Here is a 21,886-nt window from a genome sequence, read left to right as displayed (position 1 = left end):
TACAGATTGTTGGGCACCGGTATTTGGCGCAACAGCTAACACGCTGCTTGGGACACCCACATACCATATCAGGGTGTCTGAGATTAGTCCAGCTCTACTCCAACGCTGGCTTCCTGCTAACATGCACATTGGGAGGCAGTAGCTGATGTCACAAGACCTTGGGTCCCTGCTACCCACACAGGAGACCCAGACTGAATTTTTGGCCCAGGCACTTGAAGAATGAGTCAGCAGATAAAAAGCTCTGCCTGTCAAATAATTAAATAAACCATGCTTTAAAATGCAGGCTTTTTGGCCTTACTCCCAGAGTTCTGGATTCAACAGGCTGCAGGTAGGGCTCGAGAACCCACGTTTCTGACCTGCTTCTTGGCAATGCTGCTGCACCTTGTCCAGGGACCGCTCCTGATGAACCACAGGCAGTACAGTCAACATCTACATGTCCTATGTTCATTCTGTGTCTATCTCTGACCGTGGAACCCCAACCTGTCTGGTCTGTCGGTGTCTGTCTGCCAGGTGGGGTGGCAGGCAGGGGAGGGGGGCTGTAGGTGCCCTGGGATTACACGGGAGCGCCCCATGGGCTGGCTGGGGAGGAAGAGGGGAAGTCAGAGAGCAGAGGAGAAATCCAGACTTCCGCTCCTGCACAGCCTGCCTTCATCTGCCTCTGTGTGTGTGTACACAACGTTTCACAATGAAGATATAACCTGGAAAATCACTGACTCATGCCTAGGAATGCAGTAAAACACTGCCCAGTGCTTGGGTCCCTGAACCCACGAGGAAGACATGGAAGAAGCTCTGGGCTCCTGGCTTTCGCCCAATTCAACTCCGGCTGTTGTGGCCATTTGGAGAGTGAATCAGCGGATGGAAGAGCTTTCTATCTTTCCTTCTCTCTGAAATTCTACCTTTCAAGTAAATAAGAGAAATCTTAAAAAAAAAAAAAAAAGGGGAGAAAAAAAAGTCACAGACTTATAGGATGACACGTCATACAGCAAGATAGGGTGTGACTGCGAGGCCTGAATCCTGGTTCTGCCACTCACTGGGGTGGGCGCAGGCTGCCTCACTTCTCTGTGCCTGTCTCCACATTCACCCAGTGTGGACAGGACAGATAGAGGCTCTGCATTCACAGCTGCTGGGAGGTGACATGGGCCAGTGCAGCAAATGCCCAGTGCCCAATGATCTGAGAGATGCTGCTAAGCATAAAACACTAGACACCAGGGGCCACACCATGTGTTCTCACCTGGAGACATGGGAAGTTACTTACGGTTGTCCAGGAGTGGTGGGAGGTGGGCTTGAAGAACTTAAAGGGTACAGAGTCTGTTTGGGCAGTGGGGAATAGAAATGTCCTCTGATTGATCAAGCTGAAAGCCACTGAACCCAGGACTTGAAACAATGCACAGTATGGCGAGTGACTCCACCAAGGCCAGGGTGGCAGGGAAGTACCAGTATTGTTATTACTGACCTGGCAGCACAGGCTTCCTCAACAGCTCATTACTCCCCTGACAGCTCACAGGGGCACCTTCTCCAGTGTCACTTCCACCCAGCCTGGGGCCAAGCGGATGGGGGTCCTCTCAACCCTGGAAAGGCAACCCTCCCAACCAAGGCTGCCACTTCCAATTCTCTCCCAGATGCATTCCGAGCGAAAATGTGAGCTACAATTGGCTACCAGTGCCTGTTTCCACAGAAGCCAAGCCCTGATGGTGTCACTCACTTGTATGAGATGAAAGAACACCAGGCTGACCTATAGGCCATGTGCTCCATGTCAGCTCTCATTCCAATCACCCCAGAGAGGCATTTTAAAGATACCTTTCCCCTAGAAAGTGAGAAGGGAAAGATAAAACCTGGAAAAACACTTCCCTTTGTTGTTCTGAGAGTCTCAGGAGGGGTGGCATGAACATATCTGACACCACCACTGAGCTGCACACCTAGCAGTGGTAAAATGGAAGTTTGTTATGTCATATGGTTGTTCAAAAAAGCATCACTGTTCCAATGCATTGTGAGCTCTGGCAACCCAGGAGTGGCCTCAAGATTCTACCTGATTCAACACTGCAGACTGCACGTATGAGCCCCACCACAATGCCCCACCACCCACTGCAGTGCAATGGGGTGAGGGAGTGCAGCCCCAGGGAGGTGAGGTCCCAGGGGCGGGGCCCCTGTGATAGGACAAGCATCCTTAGAAGGGCAAGAGGGGCCAACACGATGGTTCAACTGGCTAATCTTCCACCTTGCAGTGACAGTATCCCATATGGGCAACAGTTCGTGTCTCAGCTGCTCCACTTCTGATCCAGTTCCCTGCTTGTGGTCTCACGCACGCACATATGCACACGCACATACATGTGTGCACACACACGTGCATACACATGCACACACACACACACAGTGAGAGAGAAGACATTCATTGCAGTGCTGAGGGGCTGCTCTCGAGATCGCTCAGAGTCAGACACACACAGTTAGGTCTGGGGACAGGGGCTCACCTAGAGTGCTGGGGTCAGGGGCCAAGGGCTCACCTGGAGTACTGGGGTCGGGGGCCAAGGGCTCACCTGGAGTGCTGGGGTCGGGGGCCAAGGGCTCACCTGGAGCGCTGGGGTCGGGGGCCAAGGGCTGCTCCTCGGACTGCGGCTCCCCGCTCTGGGGCACACCCTCCCCTGGAGAGCCGTGGCCTGGTCCTTGGGCCTGCTTGCTGCTTCGGATGTTGTGCATCGTGTTCCTGAGAGGAAAAATGAGGAGCTTCAGCCTAGCAGCCCCTGGCCTCCTGCACCCCATGACCCCAGTGATTTCAAGTGACTTCCCGGGCCCTGGGCATCCACCCCTGCAAACACATGTCCCATGCGTGTTACAACCAATCCCTTTCTCACATGCCACTAGGTGGTTTCTCACAAACCAAGTCAGCCTCCCTCTGCTCCTAATCCTGCAGCTGCAATGCAAACTCTGTGGGGGCAAGGGTGCCCATTTGTGCTACACACTGATGCAACCAGAATGCTCAGAACAGTGTCTGAGATGCAGAACTTGTTTAGCATGGACGCATGCAGGCTGAACGTAAGATGGACTACTGAACTAATTTTCCTCAATCCTACTCTGGACTTCTAACTAGCTACCTGGCTCACAAATCGTCCCCTGGGGTGGGAATTGTGGCACTGTGCATTAAGCCACCATCTGAGACACTGACATCCCAAGCTGGTGTGCCCTGGTTTGATCCTGACTCCTCTGCTTCTTCTGCAGCATTCCTGCTAATGCATCATGGGAGGCGGCAGATGATGGCTCCACTGCCTGGGGCCCCTACCACCCACGTGGGAGACCTGGACAGAGTTCCAGGTTCCTGGTTTTGGGTTGGCCCAACCCTTGCCACTGTAGGCACATCCTCTCCCTCTCTCTCTCCTCTTTCTGTTACCCTGATGTCAAACAGATGAAAATCAGTGAATAAATATTTTTTCAAGATTTACTTTATTTTTATTGAAAAGTCAGATATATGGGGAGAAGGAGAGACACAGAGGAAGATCTTCTACCAAATGATTCACTCCCTAAGTGACTGCAGTAGCTGGAGCTGCACTGATCTGAAGCCAGGAGTCAGAGCCTCTTCTGGGTGTTCCACATGAGTGCAGGGTCCTAAGGCTTTGGGTTGTCCTCTACTGCTTTCCCAGGCCACAAGCAGGGAGCTGGAAGGGAAGTGGAGCTAGCAGGATTAGAACTGGTGCCCATATGGGATCCTGGCATGTACAAGGGAAGGACTTTAGCTGTTAGGCTACCACACTGGGCCTGTGAATAAACATTTTAAACAACCCACTGGAGTGAACTGGCACAATAGCTCAACTGATCTTCAAGCACCTGCATTCTGTTTAGGCTTCAGTTCATGTCCTGGTTGCTGCACTTCCTATCCAGCTCCCCGTGTGTGACCCGGGAAAGCAGCAGAGGATGGCCCAAAGCTTTGGGACCCTGTGGCTCATAGGAGACCTGGAAAAAGTTCCTGGCTTCAGATCGGCTCAGTTCTGGCTATTGCGCTCATTTATGGAGTGAACCAGCAGATGAAAGATCTTTCTCTCTATCTGTAAATCTGCTTTTGTGGACCTGGTGCAATGGCTCAGTGGTTAAATCCTCACCTTGCATGTGCCAGGATCCCAGATGGGCAGTGATTTGTGTCCCAGCTGCTCTACCCCCATCCAGGTCCCTGTTTGTGACCTGGGAAAGCAACTGAACATGGCCCAAAGCCTTGGGACTCTGCAGCTGCATGGCAGACCTGAAAGAACTCCTGACTCCTGGCTTCGGATCCACTTAGCTCTGGCCACTGCAGCCACTTGGGGAGTGAACCAATGGATGAAAGATCTTTCTACTTTTCCTTCTCTCTGTAAATCTGCCTTCCCAATAAAAATAAGTAAATCTTTTTTTTTTAAATCTGCCTTTGTAATTAAAATAAATAAATAAACCTTAAAACAACCACCACCATCACCAGAGGCCCTGTTTTTCTAGGTTGCAAACGTTTGCTGGTATCTTCTCATCAGGTGCCCTGTCGCTGCTCAGGCTGTAGTTCTGTCCTCTCTTTGGCCTGCACTGACCATCTCACAGTCTTTCCAAGGCGTATTTTTCCAGCTAAGGTCAAGGCCAACTCTCTGACAAGTACGTGTCTAGGCTCAATCCTCTTGGTGCCATTTCTGTAAGAACTGGATATGAACCGGTCTGTGTTCCTGCTGGTGGTGCTCAGCACTGGGTGACCTATGCCCAGAACTCAGGCTCAACAGATAGCTGGGCTATAGGAAGGAATGAGGTAGCACCAAAGACACAGACCACAGGCAGGTTCTAAAGGAGTGGGTGGAGAAGACGGCTTGATGAGTTTGCCTTCCCTTTCCCTTGCAAAGAGGTACAAGGAGACAGACAGCTGTAGCAGTGAGGAGGAAAGGAGAGAGGAGGCTCACTCGGCAGTGGGGTCAAGCTGCAGGCTATGGCCCGGGGGTACTGTGGGCTCAGCACAACACAGTGAACAGTATTTGAAGACAAGGCACTGGAAGGCACTCCTCCACCTTTTGTAAGGGATAACATTTTACTCAGATGTGTATTTGAGATACAACCAAAGAAATGTATTTCTTGCTGTATACATGAGCAACAGCTGGAAAATTATTGTACTAGTAGCATAATTACTTAACTGGTAGCACCAGTGTGGTTAAAAAAGAAGATTCTGAGGGGCCAGTACGGTGGTCCAATGGGTTAAGCCATCACATCCCATATGGGCATGGTTTGAGTCCAAGCTGCTTTACTTCCCACCTAGCTCCTGCTAATGTGCCTAAGAAAGCAGCAGAAGATGGCCCAAGTGTTTGGGTCCCTGCACTCAGGTGGTGCTTGTGGATGAAGCTAGCTCCTGGCTCTCCTTGGCTTCAGCCTGGTACAACTCTGGCCATTGGAGCCATTCAGGGAGTGAACCGGTGGAAGGAAGATCTCTCACTCTGTTTCTCTTCTCTATAATTCTGCCTTTCAAACTTTTTTCTTCTTTTTTCAAATAAAAGGAGGATGTGCATGCAGCCCTATGTGGGAGCCCTGGCCTTGTTACTAAAGTCCCACGTGTGAAGACCACCTCCAGCCGTATGGTGGGCAAACAACTGAAAATACCCTTTCCACAAACCCCTTGAGACCAGAAAAATACCATTACAACCCCTAGCTCAGGTTCCAGGAACGGGAATCCCCAGGGACTGGACATGAAGAAGGACCTGAAACTGAAACACAAGTGGGAAGTATGGACGAAGATGAAGGTGTAGACGAGACTTCTGTCCAGCACATATCCGCTTTTCCCCCACACCTCTCAGGGCGCAGAGCACTTCCCTTTCTTCTTTTCAAAAGGTTTTCATTTATTTATTTGAAAGGCAGTGACAGGAGGGAGAGATACAGAGACAGAGAAAGATTATATTTCAATCCCTGGTTCGTTCTTCAGATGCTCAAAACGACCAGAAAGGGGCTGGCCCAAAGGCAGGAGCTGGCAACTCCATGTAGGTGGCACAGACCTCAAGGACCTGAGCCATCACGTGCTACCTCCCAGGGCCCACCGTGGCAGGAAGCTGGAACTGGCAGCAGGGTCAGGACTTGAACCCAGGCAGCCTGCTGTGGGATGACAGTGTCCTGAGCAATGTCAGAAGAGCTGACCCAAGCACCTGCACCATCATTTGGTGGAAGTCACCTGGCCTGGAATTTTTCTTTCTGGGTAGCTTCCTGATGACTAACTCGGTCCTGACACCATTCACTAGGTCTCTGCAGCTTTCTCTTTCTTCTTGCGTCAGCAATTTTTGGCTTTCTAAGAATTTCTGCTTTCCAGTTATCAGCTTGGTTGACATACAGTTGTTTCCTAGTATTCCCTTTGAGTCTTTTTCATTTCTTCTAAGGTTGGCAGTATTGACCAGTCCTGGTCCTGACTTGAATCATTTGAGTCCTCCCTCTTTGCTTAATCCAGCCCACAGAGATGAAATCAAAGTTCAGCACTCATGATGGGTGGGGCTGTGTCCTGAATGTCACTACGTCCTGTCACATGGGTGTCACAAACCACAAGATGCAAGAGCTGGACGGGAACCTGGGGGAGGGGTGCACCCCTACAGCCCAAGGCATGGGTTGAATGGGCTGATGTTCATCATTGCCGATACTTCCCCTTGTCAAGAACTGTCCTCCTAGTGTGTCCTGGGGTTTCCTGTCATCTCTGGGGTGTAGGGGAGCACAGAAACCTCAACCTCAGCAGAGCAAGGGTGTAACATGTGGCTCCCATAGGGACGGGCAGCTGCTTGCCTTCTGAAAGGCTCAAGTGACCACCCAGCCAAGGCACTGTGCCTGGAAGAGGCATCTCCATGTCATGAATCCACTGGCTTTTCCTGCAGCATTTCCTGGGCCAATTTCTGCGTTAGGTTTGGCTCCAGGTCTCAAAGACCTGGCCAGTATGAGAGTGGTAGACATATAGACTTGTTCTGGAAGGACAGGCTGGTTTAACTCGGCCACATAGTGATAACCACTTCCCTCTTGGCCCACATACTTGATGAGAACGTAAGGTGTTTGGTGCAGAGCATCTGGAATGCTCCGGTGTGTCCTGTGCTCATGGCAACACTAGCATCACGCATAAGAACAGGGACAGGGCGAAGACTGCAGACTGCAGTTAGCTCTGTCTCAGCGGAGGCCTCGGCTGGGCTCCCTGCAACGTGGGCCACATCTCTCGCAGGGGTTGCCTCATGCTTTCTTTCTGTGGCTGCCATAGGCAATGGCATTGACGGGACAGCTGGGTCCTCAGGAACTTCCTTCCCCTCTCAGTTTCTACATTTCCCCTTCTGCTGCTGTGGCCTCTGACAGGCAGGGATTGGCCCAGATGATCCCTGGAGCCTGCTGGCTGCAGGGCCGGGCTCCTTGGGCCTCTTGTCCACAGCAGGGTCCTGAGGTACCCTGCTCCCCTTGGCTCCTCCCCAGAGCTGATCTTTGGAAGGAATGAAGTAGCAACTCCTTCCCAACTCCCTCCGGGAGGATCAACCATGTCCCATATCCCTTAAGCCTCTCTTCTCCAGCTCAGCTCTCCCCCCTGGGATCCAGGTCCCTCTGTCCAAAGGCCTGTGGGTTATGCTGCTACGACCAGCCCAGCAATCTCTAACACCTGCTTCCCCTGAGGTAAGGTCATTACTGCCTTCCTGGTCACCTCAGCAAAACCAAACATGGAAGCCAGCTGAGGGAGACACCATTCCTGAGTCACATGTGGCCAGGGACCCTAATCCAAACTTGGTGAGCCACCAGTTTTGCCTTCTAAGAGGTCCCAGCTTTCCTGAAGTCTACCTCAGCAGAGGTGCTGGGGTGCAGAGATTAAGACACCCCTGGGCACACCTATGGCCCATTGTCCTAGCGCCTGGGCTCAAATTCCAGTTCCACTCCAGACTCTGGCCTCATGCTGATGTGTACCCTGGGAGGTGGCAGCGACTGGCTCCAGCAGTTGGATCCTTGCCACATACGGGGTGATGTGGATTAAGTTCCCAAGTTTGACCTTTGACCTGAATGTTGCAAGCATTTGCAGAATAAACCAGTGGGAGGGTATCAGCTCTCTGCGTCAATTCCTCTGCCTTGCAAATAATAATAATTTTTTTTTTTAAATCATAGTCACAGCTTGATCAATAGAAAATGAAGCCCCTAAGTCTCCCTCCCCGGACTCCTCCCAGCAGGAGTTCCACTCCCATAGGCACTTACTGTATTTCAGTTCCCAGGTGCTTGAGGGAAAGATTTTGAAGGGTGGAAGGTGCCTCAGGGGCGGGCTGCAAGGCAGCGGCCACCCCCACGAGCCCAGGGGGCGTCTTCACGGGGCACAAGAACCCCTCCAGCTCTGCCTCCTCTTGCTCTGGGGAAAAAGGAAAGGGCAGTCAATCCCTGGCAGCTCGGGAAGGCAGGGCAGGGTCAGCAAGCTTAGCAGTAGCAAAAGGCGCCTCCCACCGACAGCTTTGCAACCAGTGAAACCAGGATGGAGGTTGGCCCGGCCCTCTTGGGAATGCCTTAAATATGTGAAAACCTGGAGCCAATTCCACACCCTGAGAGACCACCCTGACATGATCTGAGAGGCAGACAAACCCACATGGTTAGGTTCAGCCCCACATTGTTTGCAACCATTGCTAAATGGAAGCAAAGATCCCAAAGCACTGGAAGAGCTTGGGAGAATCCAGTTGCGTTGCACTCAGCCAATGAAACAGTGTCCATGAAGAATACTTGTCAACACAGGGTATAGGTAAGGGACAGAATACTAAGTGGGAAGGGCCAGATTAAAAACCAACCTCAGTGGTACAGTAAAAGCCTCAAAGAAATACACTCTGCAAGGGCTGGAACAATGGCTCAATTGGTTAATCCTCCACCTTGCAGTGCCAGCATTCCATATGGACACCAGTTCGTCTTGAGTGCTCCAGTTCTAACTCAGTTCCCTATTTATGGCCTGGGAAAGCAGTGGACGATTGCTCAAAGCCTTGGGAACTTGTACCACATGGGTTATTTAGAAGAGGCTCCAGGTTGCCGGCTTTAGCTCTGGCTGCTGTGGCCATTTGGGGAATGAACCAGAGGAAGGAAGATCTTACCCTCTGTCTCTCCTATGTTAATCTGCCTTTCCAATGAAAATAAATAAATCTTTATGTATCTCTCTCTACACACACACATATATGTATGTGTGTCATATGTAAAATATTATATATAATATTATATAACATATTTATATAAAACATGTATAACATATTTATATAAAACATATTTATTTTCATATGTTTATATATTTATGTAAATATAAGTATAAAAGAATTCTACAGCCTTCACAGCAGATATAGCCACACAAATGAGCAGGCCACTCTCACTACTACACTGATTTTTTCCAAATTTTCTACAGGAAATGTGGATTCTTTGTATGCAGCGAAAAATAATGCATATCCTTCACAATAATTTTTTAAATTATTTATTTTCATTGGAAAGTCAGATATATAGAAAGGAAGATCTTCTGTCCGATGATTCACTCCCTAAGTGGCCACATTGGCCGAAGTTGCATTGATTCAAAGCCAGGAGCCAGGAGCTTCCTCTGGGTCTCCCAAGCAGGTACAGGGTCCCAAGGCTTTGGCCTGTCCTCCACTGATTTCCTAGGCCACAAGCAGGGAGCTGGATGTGAAGGGGTCACTGGAATTAGAACTGGTGCCCATATGGGATCCCTGTGCATGTAAGTCAAGGACTTTAGCCAGGGCTATCGTACCAGGCCCAGAATTATTATTTTTTTAATATTTATTTACTTATTTATATTGGAAAGTTTGATAGAGAGAAGGAAAGACAGAGAAAGATCTTTCATCTGCTGGTTCACTCCCTAAATGGCCACAATAGCTGGAGCTGAGCCAATCCGAAGCCAGGAGTCTGAAGCTTCTTCTGGGTCGCCCATGTGGGTGCAGGGTCCCAAGGCTTTGGGCCATGCTTAACTGATTTCCCAGGCCATAAGCAGCCGAGATATGAATCAACGCCATAGGGAATCCTGGCGCTTGCAAGGTTAGGAGTTAGCCATTTGGCTATGGCACTGGGCCCTAGAAACATTTTTTTTTAATCAACAAATTTCTAAAATACAGGGAGAAGCCACTGTTGTATAGCAAGTTAAGCTTTTTCCTGCAATGCCAGCATCTCATATCAGCACTGGTTCAAGTCCCAGCTGCCCTGCTTCAAACCCAGTTTCCTGCTAATGTGTCTGGGAAAGTAGCAGCAGATGGTCCAAGTACCTGGGTCTCTGCCATGTATGTGGGAGATTCAGATGGAGCTCTGGCCTCCCTGTTTTGGCTTGGCCAAGCCACAGCCATTGTGGCCATTTGAGGAGTAAACCAGAAGATGGGATTTTGCCCCTCAAATAAGTAAATAAATTTTAAATAACAGCAAAATATATAGGAGAATAATGTAGTCACAATACTGAATACCAGAAAGCAAAGTAGGATGCTTTTGTGTGGTTATAGATGTGAACTGCAGTTAGACAAGTGGGGTGGGGGTATTGCTTACTGAACATAAAATTTGAACTTATTTATTTTGATTGGAAAGGCAGATCTATAGAGAGAAGGAGAGACAGAAAGATCTTCCATCTGCTGGTTTACTCCTCAAATGGCCACAATAGTGGGAGTAAGCCAACTCGAAGCCAGGATCCAGGAGCTTCTTCTGGGTTTTGCATGCAGGTGCAGGGTCTTAAGGTTCTGGGCCATCCTCCACTGCTTTCTCAGGTCATAGAAGGGGGGATCGACAGGAAGTAGAGGAGTTGGGACATGAACCAGTGCCCATTTAGAATCCTGGTTTTTGCAAGTGGAGAATTAGCCAGTTGAGCTATCATGCTAGCCTCTGAATGTGCAATTTTAACTGCTATTAAACAAGGGGTGTCAGGGCTCCGGCCACAGTCCTTGTGGCTTTTCTCTTTTCCAAATGTTCTACTTAAGTGATGACACTTGTACGAGTGTCTATGCAACTTAAGTGTTTCATGCCAGGGAAGGTTTCCAGAAAGCAGTATTTGCAGTGTGTGTGAGAGGAAGCAACACACTCAGAGATGATTTTTGAGTGTCACCATGAGCAGCATGCGGTAACTACAAGGGGCAGACACTTCCCTTTATGAACCTTTTTTTTTTTAAATTAGATTTATTTTAATTTTATTGGAAGTCAGATATACAGAGAGGAGGAAAGACAGAGAGGAAGATCTTCCATCCGTTAATTCACTCCCCTAGTGGCCACAACGGCTGGAGCTGCACCTATCCAAAGCCAGGAACCATCTTTCAGATCTCCCAAGCGGGTGCAGGGTCCCAAGGCTTTGGACCATTTCCTACTGCCACAAGCAGAAATCTGGATGGGAAGTGAAGCAGCCAGGACATGAACCAGCACCCATATGGGATCCTGGCACATGCAACACAAAGATTTTTTTATAGAGAGGGTGATGCATTCAGGGAAAGAGACTCGTGCACTCCATCCAAAACAAACAAACAAACAAACAAAAAGGCTGCAGATTTAAAAACACTGAAGGCCACTGTCCTGGGAACCACAGGGAGCTGTCCAACCTGGCCAAGAGAATAAAGCTCATGATGGTGGCAACAACAGTGGATGCTTCATTCATTAATCCTTGAACAGGCTGTATCGGAATAGCAGGCAGCCTGGACTGGGCAACCCCCGCTTGCCATGCTTCATGACATTTAGGCTGCTGTCCACCGAAGGCTTCCTGGTGGAGCTGAAGAAAGTAAGATAAAGCAAAGCCACCAAAAGTAAGGAGCAAGGAGCAGGGAAGGGGACAAAGGACACATGTCCAGGCAACACAGGTGGGCAGAAGCTGGGGCCCAAGGGGCAGTTCTGGGAGGAGAGGAGGGAGAGGCCATCTAGGATGAGCTAAGCAAGGCTTCCTGCAGGTATCTGGAGCTGGGCCAGAGTAGAGCCCGTGGGAGGAGCAAGGGAGACCCTTTCAGTGCAAAGTGTAGGTATAGGCAAAAAAAGGGATTCCAGATCCTATCTGAGCTAGCAAGAAAGGGGCCCAGTGAGATGAGGTTGGGAAAGGGAAGGCTTAACAGGCTGAATTTTAGCTGGCTAGATGCACGCTGCAGGGTGCCGAGGTTGGATTTGATGGGGAAGGTGAAATGACCTGGTTGTAAATCATTAAAACAAAAACAGAAGGGGCCACTGTTGTGTTGCAGCATAGTTAGTCCCAAACTGCAAAACCAGCATCCCATACGAACACTAGTTTCAATCTCAGCTGTTCCACTTTTTCATATTTTTAAAAATGTATTTATTTTTATTGGAAAGGCAGATTTACAGAGAGAAGGAGAGAGAGAGGAGAGACAAAGATCTTCCACCTGCTGGTTCACTCCCCAGGTGGCCACAATGGCTCAAACTTAGCTGATTCGAAGCCAGGAGAGCTTCTTCCAGGTCTCCCACGTGGGTGCAGAGTCCCAAGACTTGGGCCATCTTTAACTGCTTTCCCAGGCCACAAGCAGGTAGCTGGAAGGGAAGTGGAACAGCTGGGACATGAACCAGAATCTATATGAGATCCCAATGCTCGAAGGGGAAGGATTAGCCAACTGAGCAATTGTGCAGTGCCCTGTTCTACTTCCGATCCAGCTCCCTGCTAATGCACCTGAGAAAACAGTGAAGGATGGCCCGAGTACTGGGAGCCCTGTCACCCACTGGGAGATTCAGATGGAGTTCTAGGCATTGCAGCTTCCTGGCCCAGCCCAGCTATGCTGGACACTTGGCAAATAACCCAGCAGATGGAAAATTAGTTTCTCTTTCTGGGGAAATGAGTCAGCAGATGTTAGATCAATCTCGCTTATCACCCCATCTCTCCCTGTAACTATTTTCCAAATAAATAAGCACATAAGCCTTTAAAAAAGAGAGAGAAAATCAGGAGGGATACTGTTCAGCCTGATCGCTTCAGAGATAAAGTTTATGAAAATGTTCAGAAAACCACAAATTTAGCACACAGACCAGACAGTAGTCTTTAATCTAGACTTTAAATTGACTCAAAACAAGTAAGATGTCCTTACTCATCAGTGCTTCAGCCATCTCTAGTCTTTCTTATCCAGAGCAACACAAGTAATTGCGGTTTTTCTAAAACTTTGCTGTCACGACAAGCACCTCTCCCACAGCCAGTGCCCCCCTGCCTCCCCGCCCCCGCCCCGGCCCATGATCACATGTAGTTTGAGATCTACTTGATCTCAAGTGAATTGGGGACTTCATGTCACCACCAACTGGTTTAACCAATGAGAAAACAGCAGCTGGGAGCGGGGAGTTCCATGGCTAGAGTCCAAGCCCGCAGGTGACATGGTCAAAGAGACCCACCAGTGCTCTGTGCTATTTTGTTCTCCACAAAACTGGCAGCCAGGGGAGGTGGGGGGCAGGGGAATTGGGGTAGTTCATCAGTTCAACCTTCCCAACAAGCAGACCATCCCGAGCTGGGTGGGCATGTGATGGTGATGCTTGGGTAAGATTTGCATTTCCTGCAGGAGCTGATTTGGTGAGCTCCAGGCTGACCTGGGCGCTGAACTTTCTCTGTCCAAGCTGGAGAAACACCTTCAATGAGGTGACCGCATAAAGCATCTCTTTACAATGCTCCTTTATCCCACGCTCTGGGGGCTGCCAGGTCACCAGCTGGAAGAAGTCACTGGCTGCACAAAAGGGGGCCTGGCCCGGGAAGACACTGGCTTCACAGCAGGTCTCAGGGTAACGGGTGGCTGCCTCTGTGGCCCTAGGAGAGGCTGTGAGGCTGCAGATGGAGGCCTAGATTTCAGTACAGGAATTTCCTTACCAGAAAGCCTCTTTTCCCCCTTCTGTAAAATGGAAATGTTACCATCTCCTAAGATTTCTGTATAGGCATTCAACCTTGGGGTTGACAAGTCACCTTGGATATCTGCATCCCAGATGGGAGGGCATGGGTTCAAGTCCCAGTTCCATTCCCAAGTCCAGCTTTCTGTTAATGTGCACCCTGGAAGGCAGCAGTGGGGGCTCAAGGAGTTGGGGCCCTGCCACCCATGATGGACAGCCAATTGAGGTCCAGCACACTCATGGCCAGCCTTAGCCTTTCTGGGTATCTGGGGGAATGAACCAGCAGATGGGATACCTCTCAGAGTCTGTCTGTCTGCCTCTCACATTAGTTAAAGATTGTTGTAAGGGACTTGCATTGTGGCACAGCAGGGTTAAGCTGCCTGCAATGCCAGCATCCCATATTGGGGATGAAGGGTTCTGGCTGCTCCACTTTCAATCCAGCTTCTGGCTAGACAGAGATGGACAGCCCAAGTGCTTGGGTCTCTTTACCTATGTGGGAATTCTAGGATCCTGCACCCAGGGATGGAATTCCAGGCTCCTGGCCTCTGTAGCTATTTAGGGAATGAGCCAGCAGATAGAAGTTCTGCCTTTCCCCCTCTCTCGCCTATCACTCTTTTTGAATCAACAAATAGATACTTAAAAAGAAAAGACTGCCGTGAGAGGTATGGTGATGCATGGATAGGAGGGTTACAGCGGGAGCCCGATTTAAGATGATATGCAGAGCTCAGGGCGTTAGCCTAATAGCTAAAGTCCTCGCCTTGCATGTACCAGGATCCCACATGTGCGCCGGTTCTAATCTCGGCTGCTCCACTCCTCATCCAGTTCCCTCCTTGTGACCTGGAAGAGCAATTGGGAATAGTTCAAAGCCTTGGGACCCTGCATGGGAGACCCACAAGAAATTCCTGGCTTCAGATCAGCTCAGTTTTGGTCATTGCAGCCACTTGGGGAGTGAACCAGCAGCCAGAAAATCTTTCTCTCTGTATCTCCTTCTCTCTGTATATCTGCTTTTCCAATCAAAATAAATAATTTTTTTTTCTAAAAAAATGATATGCAGTTACAGAAACCCTCTATAAACTACTCCAGCTACTCCAGCAACATGCTGCTATGATTACAAATTGGTAGGTTTTCTTTGACCATTTCTGGCTCTCTGGAGATCACTGGTTAGGGAAGGTACAAAACAAAATTAAACGCTGGAAACAGAGGAACAGGTCTTATAGATTACCCAAGAGCCAAGTGGCAAGTGTTGCCATGGGAAAGGACCTGTGACTCAACATCTGAGGCGCTCCGCTCACCCTGCTCTGGGTGTGGCAGGCCCTGCTTCCTCAGGAAGGGTGGACATGGAGAGGAGGGGAATCCGGTCCCGGGCGGCTGACCCTGGGCTGGCCAGCTGGCTCAGTGATCCACTCCTATGTGGGCTGGGGCAGGTTTTCCGTGGGCCCTGTTGCTAGGAAGGCAGCAGGCTGTGGAGAAACCAGGAAAGGCCTGGAGGCACGCAGGTGCTCCAGCCAGGATCTTTCTCTGTGACTGATACCCTGGTTACTGGAGCAACTAAATGCCCTCTGTCCAAACGGCAGGCCTGGCCTGCAAGAGGCCCTGCTTGCATACTGAAGTAAATTAAAGAACCTGGGCTGGGGCTGGAGCATCTAAAGAGGTCAAAAGGGTCTAGTCCCTCACATTTCCATTTAAGACATACAGGGGTGGGAGGGTCTCTCCTGGCTTCCGGTCTAAGGCTGACAGTGGACTGTTAGGTCAACAGAGGCTGCAGTTTCCCACACAGCTGTGATAGTCTGGCTTCTTGACGGGCAGGCAGTGGGGCTAGACTAGGGGTGCAGAGGTGGAGAAGCCTTCCAAAGGGGCTGGCCCAAGAAATAACTTGTGATTGTCCTGGCTCAATTGGCCAATCCTCCCCTTGCAAACACCGGATAACATATGGGCTTCAGTTCGTGTCCCAGCTGCTCCACTTCCTATTGAACTCCCTGCTTGTGGCATGAGAAAGCAGTAGAAAATGGTCCAAGTCACTGGGACCCTGCCCCTGCACGGGAGACCCAGAAGAAGCTCCTGGCTCCTTGTTCCTGGTTTAGGATCAGCTCAGTTCTGGTTGTTGCGGCCATTTGGGGAGTGAATCAGCAGATGGAAGATCTTTCTCTTTGTTTCTCCTTCTCTCTAAAAATCTACCTTACCAGTAGACATAAATAAATCTTAAGTGAGGGCCCGGCGTGGTGGCCTAGTGGCTAAAATCCTCACCTTAAATGTGCCAGGATCTCACATGGGTGCCAGTTCTAATCCCAGCAGCTCCACTTCCCATCCAGTTCCCTGCTTATGGCCTGGGAAGATAGTCGAGGACAGCCCAAAGCCTTGGGACCCTGCACCCATGTGGGAGACCATGAAGAGGCTCCTGGCTTCGGATCGGCACAGCACCGGCCGTTGCGGTCACTTGGGGAGTGAATCATTGGACAGAAGATATTTCTCTGTCTCCCCTCCTCTCTGTATATATCTGACTTTGCAATAAAAATTAATCTTTAAAAAATAATAAATAAATCTTAAAAGTGAGAGAAGAAATGACTGTTAGTAGCTATAAAGGGAGTCGTTGCTACAACCATAAACACATGTGTGTAGGGGATACTGGGACAAGAATATACACACTTACACATGTGCTATCATTACAATACCAAGCTTTGTGCCAGGACCTGGGCTTGCATGCAAGTCTTTCTGGGACAATTTTGTGATGACCCAATCCAATCCTGAAACTTCCCTCATGCTGCTGGCTGCAGGTAGGAAGGGCAGGAGGGTACCATCTAAAGATCTGGGACGCAGAACCTTCATTTGGGGCCAGCATCATGGCGCTGCAGGATAGCTGCTGCCTCTCATTATCAGATTCCATGTGAGCACTAGTTCAAGCCCAGCAGCTCCACTTCCAACCCTCCTCCCTGCCAACGTGCTAGGAAGGCAGCAGGAGATGGTCCATGTACCTGTGCCTCTACTACCCACTCGGAAGGCCCTGGAAGAGTTCTTACATTCTGGCTGTGGCTTGGCCCAGCCTGGCTGCTTGTGGCTGTTTGGGGAGTGAACCAATGGAATAAAAATCTTTCACTCTCTCTCTGTAACTTTTCCTTTCAAAGTAGTCAAATAACAACAACAAGAACAATGATAAAATCATCATTTGTGGGTCTTGTGGAGGCAATGGACCCTGTCTTGTGGGAACATCAGGGACAAAATCTCTTATCGACCCAACTCAGTGCATAAGTCTTTGTGAAAGCAGATACAATGTGCATTTTCTATTAACCATCCTCTCAGCCACCTTGCAAAAGCTGCATTTCTTTTCATGTTTAAAAAAGATTTATTTGTTTACTTGGAAGTCAGAAATACAGGGAGAGGTGGAAAGCCAGAGATCTCTCGTCTGCTTGTCCACTCCCTAGAATACCACAATAGTCAGGGCTGGGCCAGACAGAAGCCAGGAGTTTCATCTGGGTCTCCCACATGGTGGCAGGAATGTAAGCACTTGAAATTTATTTTTATGTAAAGGCAGATTTACAGAGAGAAGAGAGAGACAGAAAGGAAGATCTTCCACTTGCTGGCTCACTCACTAAGTAGCTGCAACGGTCAGAGTTGACCAGTCCGAAGCCAGGAGTTTCTTCCAGGTCTCCCACACAGGTGCAGTGTCCCAAGGCTTTGGGCTATTCTCTGTTGTTTTCCCAGGCCACAAGCAGGGAGCTGGGACACGAACTGGCTCCCACATGGGATGCTGACATCACAGGTGGTAGTTTTGCCAGCTATGCCACAATGTCAATCCCTGAAAGCTGCATGTCTTATGCCCTTCCCATCATGGTCATCACAGTAGCAGATAGCATTTCCAGGCTCCAGTAATATGCAGTACTATTCTCATCACTGCAGGCACAGATTGATTTAAACCTCATCATAAGTCTAAGAAGTAGGTAGAATGATTCACTTTGATTTTACTGGGAAGGACATGGAAGCGCAGACAGTTGAACAAGTTATCTAAAGACACACAGGAACAGGATTTGAACCCTAGCAGCCCATATTCTTGCCCCTGAAGAAGACTGAGTTCCATCGCTGGCTCTGCCCTTTCTCCCGCTCACTCCCAACAGCAGAGTATAGATGCCTGGTCATCAGTGCCCTAGGCCGGTGGGCAGGAGGCCGGCCTGGCAGGTACCTAGCTCAAGGTGCATGGCGGGCCCGTTCCCAGCCAGGGTGGCAGCAGTCGTGGCAGGCGGCGCGGGCGGGCTGTTGTGGAATTCCCAGCGCTTCATCTGCAGCTGCTGCAGCCAGTACAGCATCGCTTGCTTGGTGGCGGCCTGGGAAGCACAAGGATTAGTTGGCAAGGGCCCCATGCCCGTACTGCAGCCTGGAGGGTGGGGATGTGGCGAAGGTTATGGAAGGCTTCGGAATCCTCACCTCAGAACACCACCACCACCACTGGGCTCGCGTAGGGTAGGTGCCCACTTGTGAAATAACACAGCCCATGGGCTCTATTCTCCCACTTGGAGGGGTCCTCTCCCTCTCTGGGCCTTAGTTTTCCATCTGTACCATGACAACAATAACACCCATTTCACAGAGTGGGTTATGAGGATACAAAGTGTTGAAGGCTCTCAGAGTGTGCTGGTTTTTGGAGATGCCATGAGAAGGTGGGTGCTCAGGTCATCCCTCTTTTCCTGCATGCCATCTCCAGGGCTCAGCTGTGTTTCTGTGGAGTTGGGCCAATCCTTCCTGCTCCCGAAATCACAGATATGACTGGAGGCTGTGGAGCCACATGCATACTGTGACTTGGCCCATGGAGGCTCCAGCCAGCTATGGGGCTCCTGATGAGTTACAATGAACGCTGAATATTGATCTCCCACTATTGGGTGGTCTGAGCATCCACTTTCACATCCATTCATCCCTGGATCTCCCAAGAAAGGGACAATTCAGGAACACTTGGTCCTTTCGAGAGAACCTGGGCCCTGAGGGGTGTGGGTGTGGGACGGTGGAGTCAGGCCCAGAAGCTGAGTCTCTAGACCAGAGCTCTGTGGTAACTGCTGACCAGATTTGCAGCTTACATACAACTGGCATGTGATCAGATAAGACAGGCAGCTGGCTCGGTGAGGGTGGGAAAGGCCCAGAGCTGCCCACAAGCAGCAGGCTGTGTGGCAACTGGAGCAGGAGCCTTCCTGAGACAGCCCTGGGTAAGGATTGCCCTAGGCCTCTGCCTGGCATGAGATACCAGGCCAACCAATAGGCACCCACTAGCCTGCTTTCTCTTTCCATGAAATGTCTTGCACCTCCCAGGGCTTCCCTGGAACTTGAATGCTGACATGACTCAGCCAGACCCAGACACCTACTGTATTATTTTGCTTATCAAGCAGGCATGAAGGCCCTACTCCTTGTGTGAGGGACTGCACTGGGCCCTGGAGCTACTTTGGCAAGACCACGTCCATGGTCCCTGTTTTGTTACGAGTTTGTTGGGGCCTGGTGCAGGACACACACCTGCAGGTGCTGTGGGATCCGTGTGCTCGGGGCCCTCCCATCTGTTGGCAGCCAGCTGCCCCGGCAGTCACCCCTACCATCCCCAGGCACCTCCAGCTCAGCCCTCAGTCCCTCCTGGTCACCTCCTGATGGCTGCCTTCCATAAGGTTCCTGTACAATAGCCGGGCTGAGATTTCTCAAACACTAATCTGCCAGCACTTCCCGGCTAAGGCTCTCAGACTTCTTCGCAGGACAACAGGACAAAGCCCCACCTTGCCCAGCCCCACTTGCAGAGGGCTCTTGCTCCTATGTCTGCCACGCCACTCTCCCCCAGGCTCCTGTGACTTGCCTGCATGCCGAGAGCTGTCCCAGGCCTTCCCATCAGAACATTCTGCTCCCTGTGATCTGGTTCCCCGCTGCTTCTCTCAAGCCTCAGGCGCTGGTCCACCCCCAGGAGGCTCCTCTCACTTCAGGGTGATGGGGTGACCCCTTCTGTCACAGCGCTCTTGTACAGGCAGCACAGGGATCCCTTACAGAATAACTGCCCAGTCCATCTCTTCTACCAGATGCTAAACTGTCTCTCAGAGACAGTGAGGGCCGACTGGGCACAGGGCACACCCCTATGTAGCCAATGGAACTGTACACCTGACAGGAGACCTTGGGCACAGCCGTTGCACTGTGCAAGGAGACACACAGGAGTTGGGGACCACATGACCTCTAAAATGCCTTTCCTGTCTTCCCTGATTGTAGCTGAGCCTCTCGGGCTGTTCACCAGCGAAGCCCAGTCCGTAAAGGGACAATGACCCTGTGCATGGCTCACTCGAGGCAGGAGACATGACAGCATGGCACACTTTTCTCTGACGCCCACAAAACTCTCGGCTCAGGAGCTGCTGTGGTCTCTGCCTATCATGCTGGCACCCCGTACAGGAGCACCGGTTCAAGTCCAGCCTGCTCTGCCTGTGACTCAGTTTCCCAAGGTGCCTGGGAAAGCAGGAGAGGATGACACAAGGGCATGGGCCGCTGCTACCCACACGGGAGACAGCTAACCATCGTGGAGCTCCAGGTTCCTGGTCTCAGTCCAACCCAGCCCTGGCTGTGTGGCCATTCAGGGAGTGAACCAGCCAATTGAAGATCTCTCTGTCACTCTGTCTTTCACACAAATATATATATATAAAAATATATATATATCTATATATTTTTTTTTCCCCCAAAAATAACAAAAACGCCTCTTCGTAGAGATCTTTCTGGTTAAGTTACAGGGCACCTCCACTTGACAGGAACGGTCTAATTCCATTTCCTTCACCTTGAACCCAAGTGCATTCGCTCAACAAACATTTATTCAGTGTGAACTAGTTCAGACGTGCCTGGATGAACAATCCATACATGCCTATCAGTGACACCAAGTCACTCACCCTAACCCTGCCCAGAACATGCAGAAAAGTGAAATTGAATCTTGGCCTTGAAGGAGGACCGCAACTCTTGACCCTACCTCTGTCAGTCCCAGGTGGGAGTCTTGGGGTCGCGCACTGTGGGTGCAGGTGCTGATACAGCCGGAGAGGGGAGATTTGCAGGAAGACCTGGGGATTCCAAGCACTATCCCGGGACGGCAGGACCTCGGGCCGGGTGCACTTCACCTCGCTATTAATGACCCAGACCGCGGGTCCCCGCCGCGTGGGAACCCGACGAGGAAACCCGCCGTGGGATGGCCGGTGACCACACAGCCACGCCCGGCCGAGCCCGCCCCGGCCCGGTTACCTTCAGGGTTATAACTCGGTCGGGCGTGTGGATTTCAAAAGTGCCCTCCTCGGCGTCCGCCTTGCAGTCAAAGACCGCACTGGAGAGGTCGATGCTGTCCAAGGGGTTCGCATCCTGCGCGGTCCGCGAGTAGTACAGGTGACACTTGCGCTCGTCGTAGAAGAACCAGCGCGATTTCCAGCCCCGGAGGGGCCCTTTGCCACCGAACTTACTTAAATACCCGCAGAGTCTCTTGGGGGCAGCCTCCTCCGGCGGCCGGGCACCGCCCTCGCACTCCTCGGGGCCGCGGCCCGAGCCAGCAGTCTCCGCACCCTCGGGAGCCGCGGGGCTGGACTCCGGAGCGGCGCCCCGCGCGCCTTCCATCGCCCTCAGCCGGAGACCACGCACGGATCTCGGAGACCTCAGCCGGCACGGGAGGGAAACACCTGGGCGAGGGGCGGAGCCTGGCGGACACACCCGAGCTGCCACAGGCGGTTACGATTGGCTGTGGCGAGTGCTTCTCAAAGCCCGCACACCCACGCCCCTCCCACCACAGGCCCCGCCCGACAGCTGCCCGTCGGCCCCGCCCAGGACGCCCACTTCCGGATTTTCCGTCACACAATCAGCCATCTTTACTGAGGGCAACGGAGTTGCGCGAGGCGGGCGTCTGAGTGAAGGCGAGGTGGTGCTAGGCTGAGTAAATTGTAGGGAGATGCTGGCAAAGATGCCGACGTTGGCAACACTACCCTAATGGCACGTAGAGGGCCTTCCTGGGCAGCCGCCTTGTTCCAGTGTCGTGTCGGCCGGCGCATCAGGCGGCCATTGGCTGAGAAGGACGCGGGCTCGGGAGACCACTTGCCGCGAGGCCGGCGTGTGGTGGCCGCTGCCCTTCTCGGGGTTACCTGAGTGTTAGTCCTTGGGGTCCCGCCAGCCC

The 21,886-nt window shown here is 51.1% G+C and overlaps 1 protein-coding gene across 2 annotated transcripts in view; it reads right to left on the bottom strand.

Annotated features, from left to right (window-relative positions):
• TBC1D2 (TBC1 domain family member 2) overlaps positions 1 to 21,363 on the bottom strand; it is a 43,315-nt gene extending 21,952 nt beyond the window's left edge. For both annotated transcript variants that reach the window (XM_041004546.1, XM_041004547.1), the window contains exons 1-4: positions 20,974 to 21,363; positions 17,930 to 18,071; positions 8,170 to 8,317; positions 2,532 to 2,698 (exon numbers count right to left, since the gene is read on the bottom strand). In XM_041004546.1, coding sequence (XP_040860480.1) covers positions 2,532 to 2,698; positions 8,170 to 8,317; positions 17,930 to 18,071; positions 20,974 to 21,336 — 820 coding nt within the window. In that variant the 5' untranslated portion in view covers positions 21,337 to 21,363. The remainder of the gene's footprint in view (positions 1 to 2,531; positions 2,699 to 8,169; positions 8,318 to 17,929; positions 18,072 to 20,973) is intronic.
• Between the last annotated feature and the right edge of the window lie 523 nt (positions 21,364 to 21,886).

This window comes from Ochotona curzoniae, unplaced genomic scaffold, assembly GCF_017591425.1.
Source record: "Ochotona curzoniae isolate NIBS_2020 unplaced genomic scaffold, NIBS_Ocur_1.0 scaffold_3208, whole genome shotgun sequence".
Taxonomy (NCBI): Eukaryota; Metazoa; Chordata; class Mammalia; order Lagomorpha; family Ochotonidae; genus Ochotona; species Ochotona curzoniae.
The sequence above is the reverse complement of the archived record's forward strand: the minus strand, read 5'-3'. Positions and strand labels throughout refer to the sequence as shown.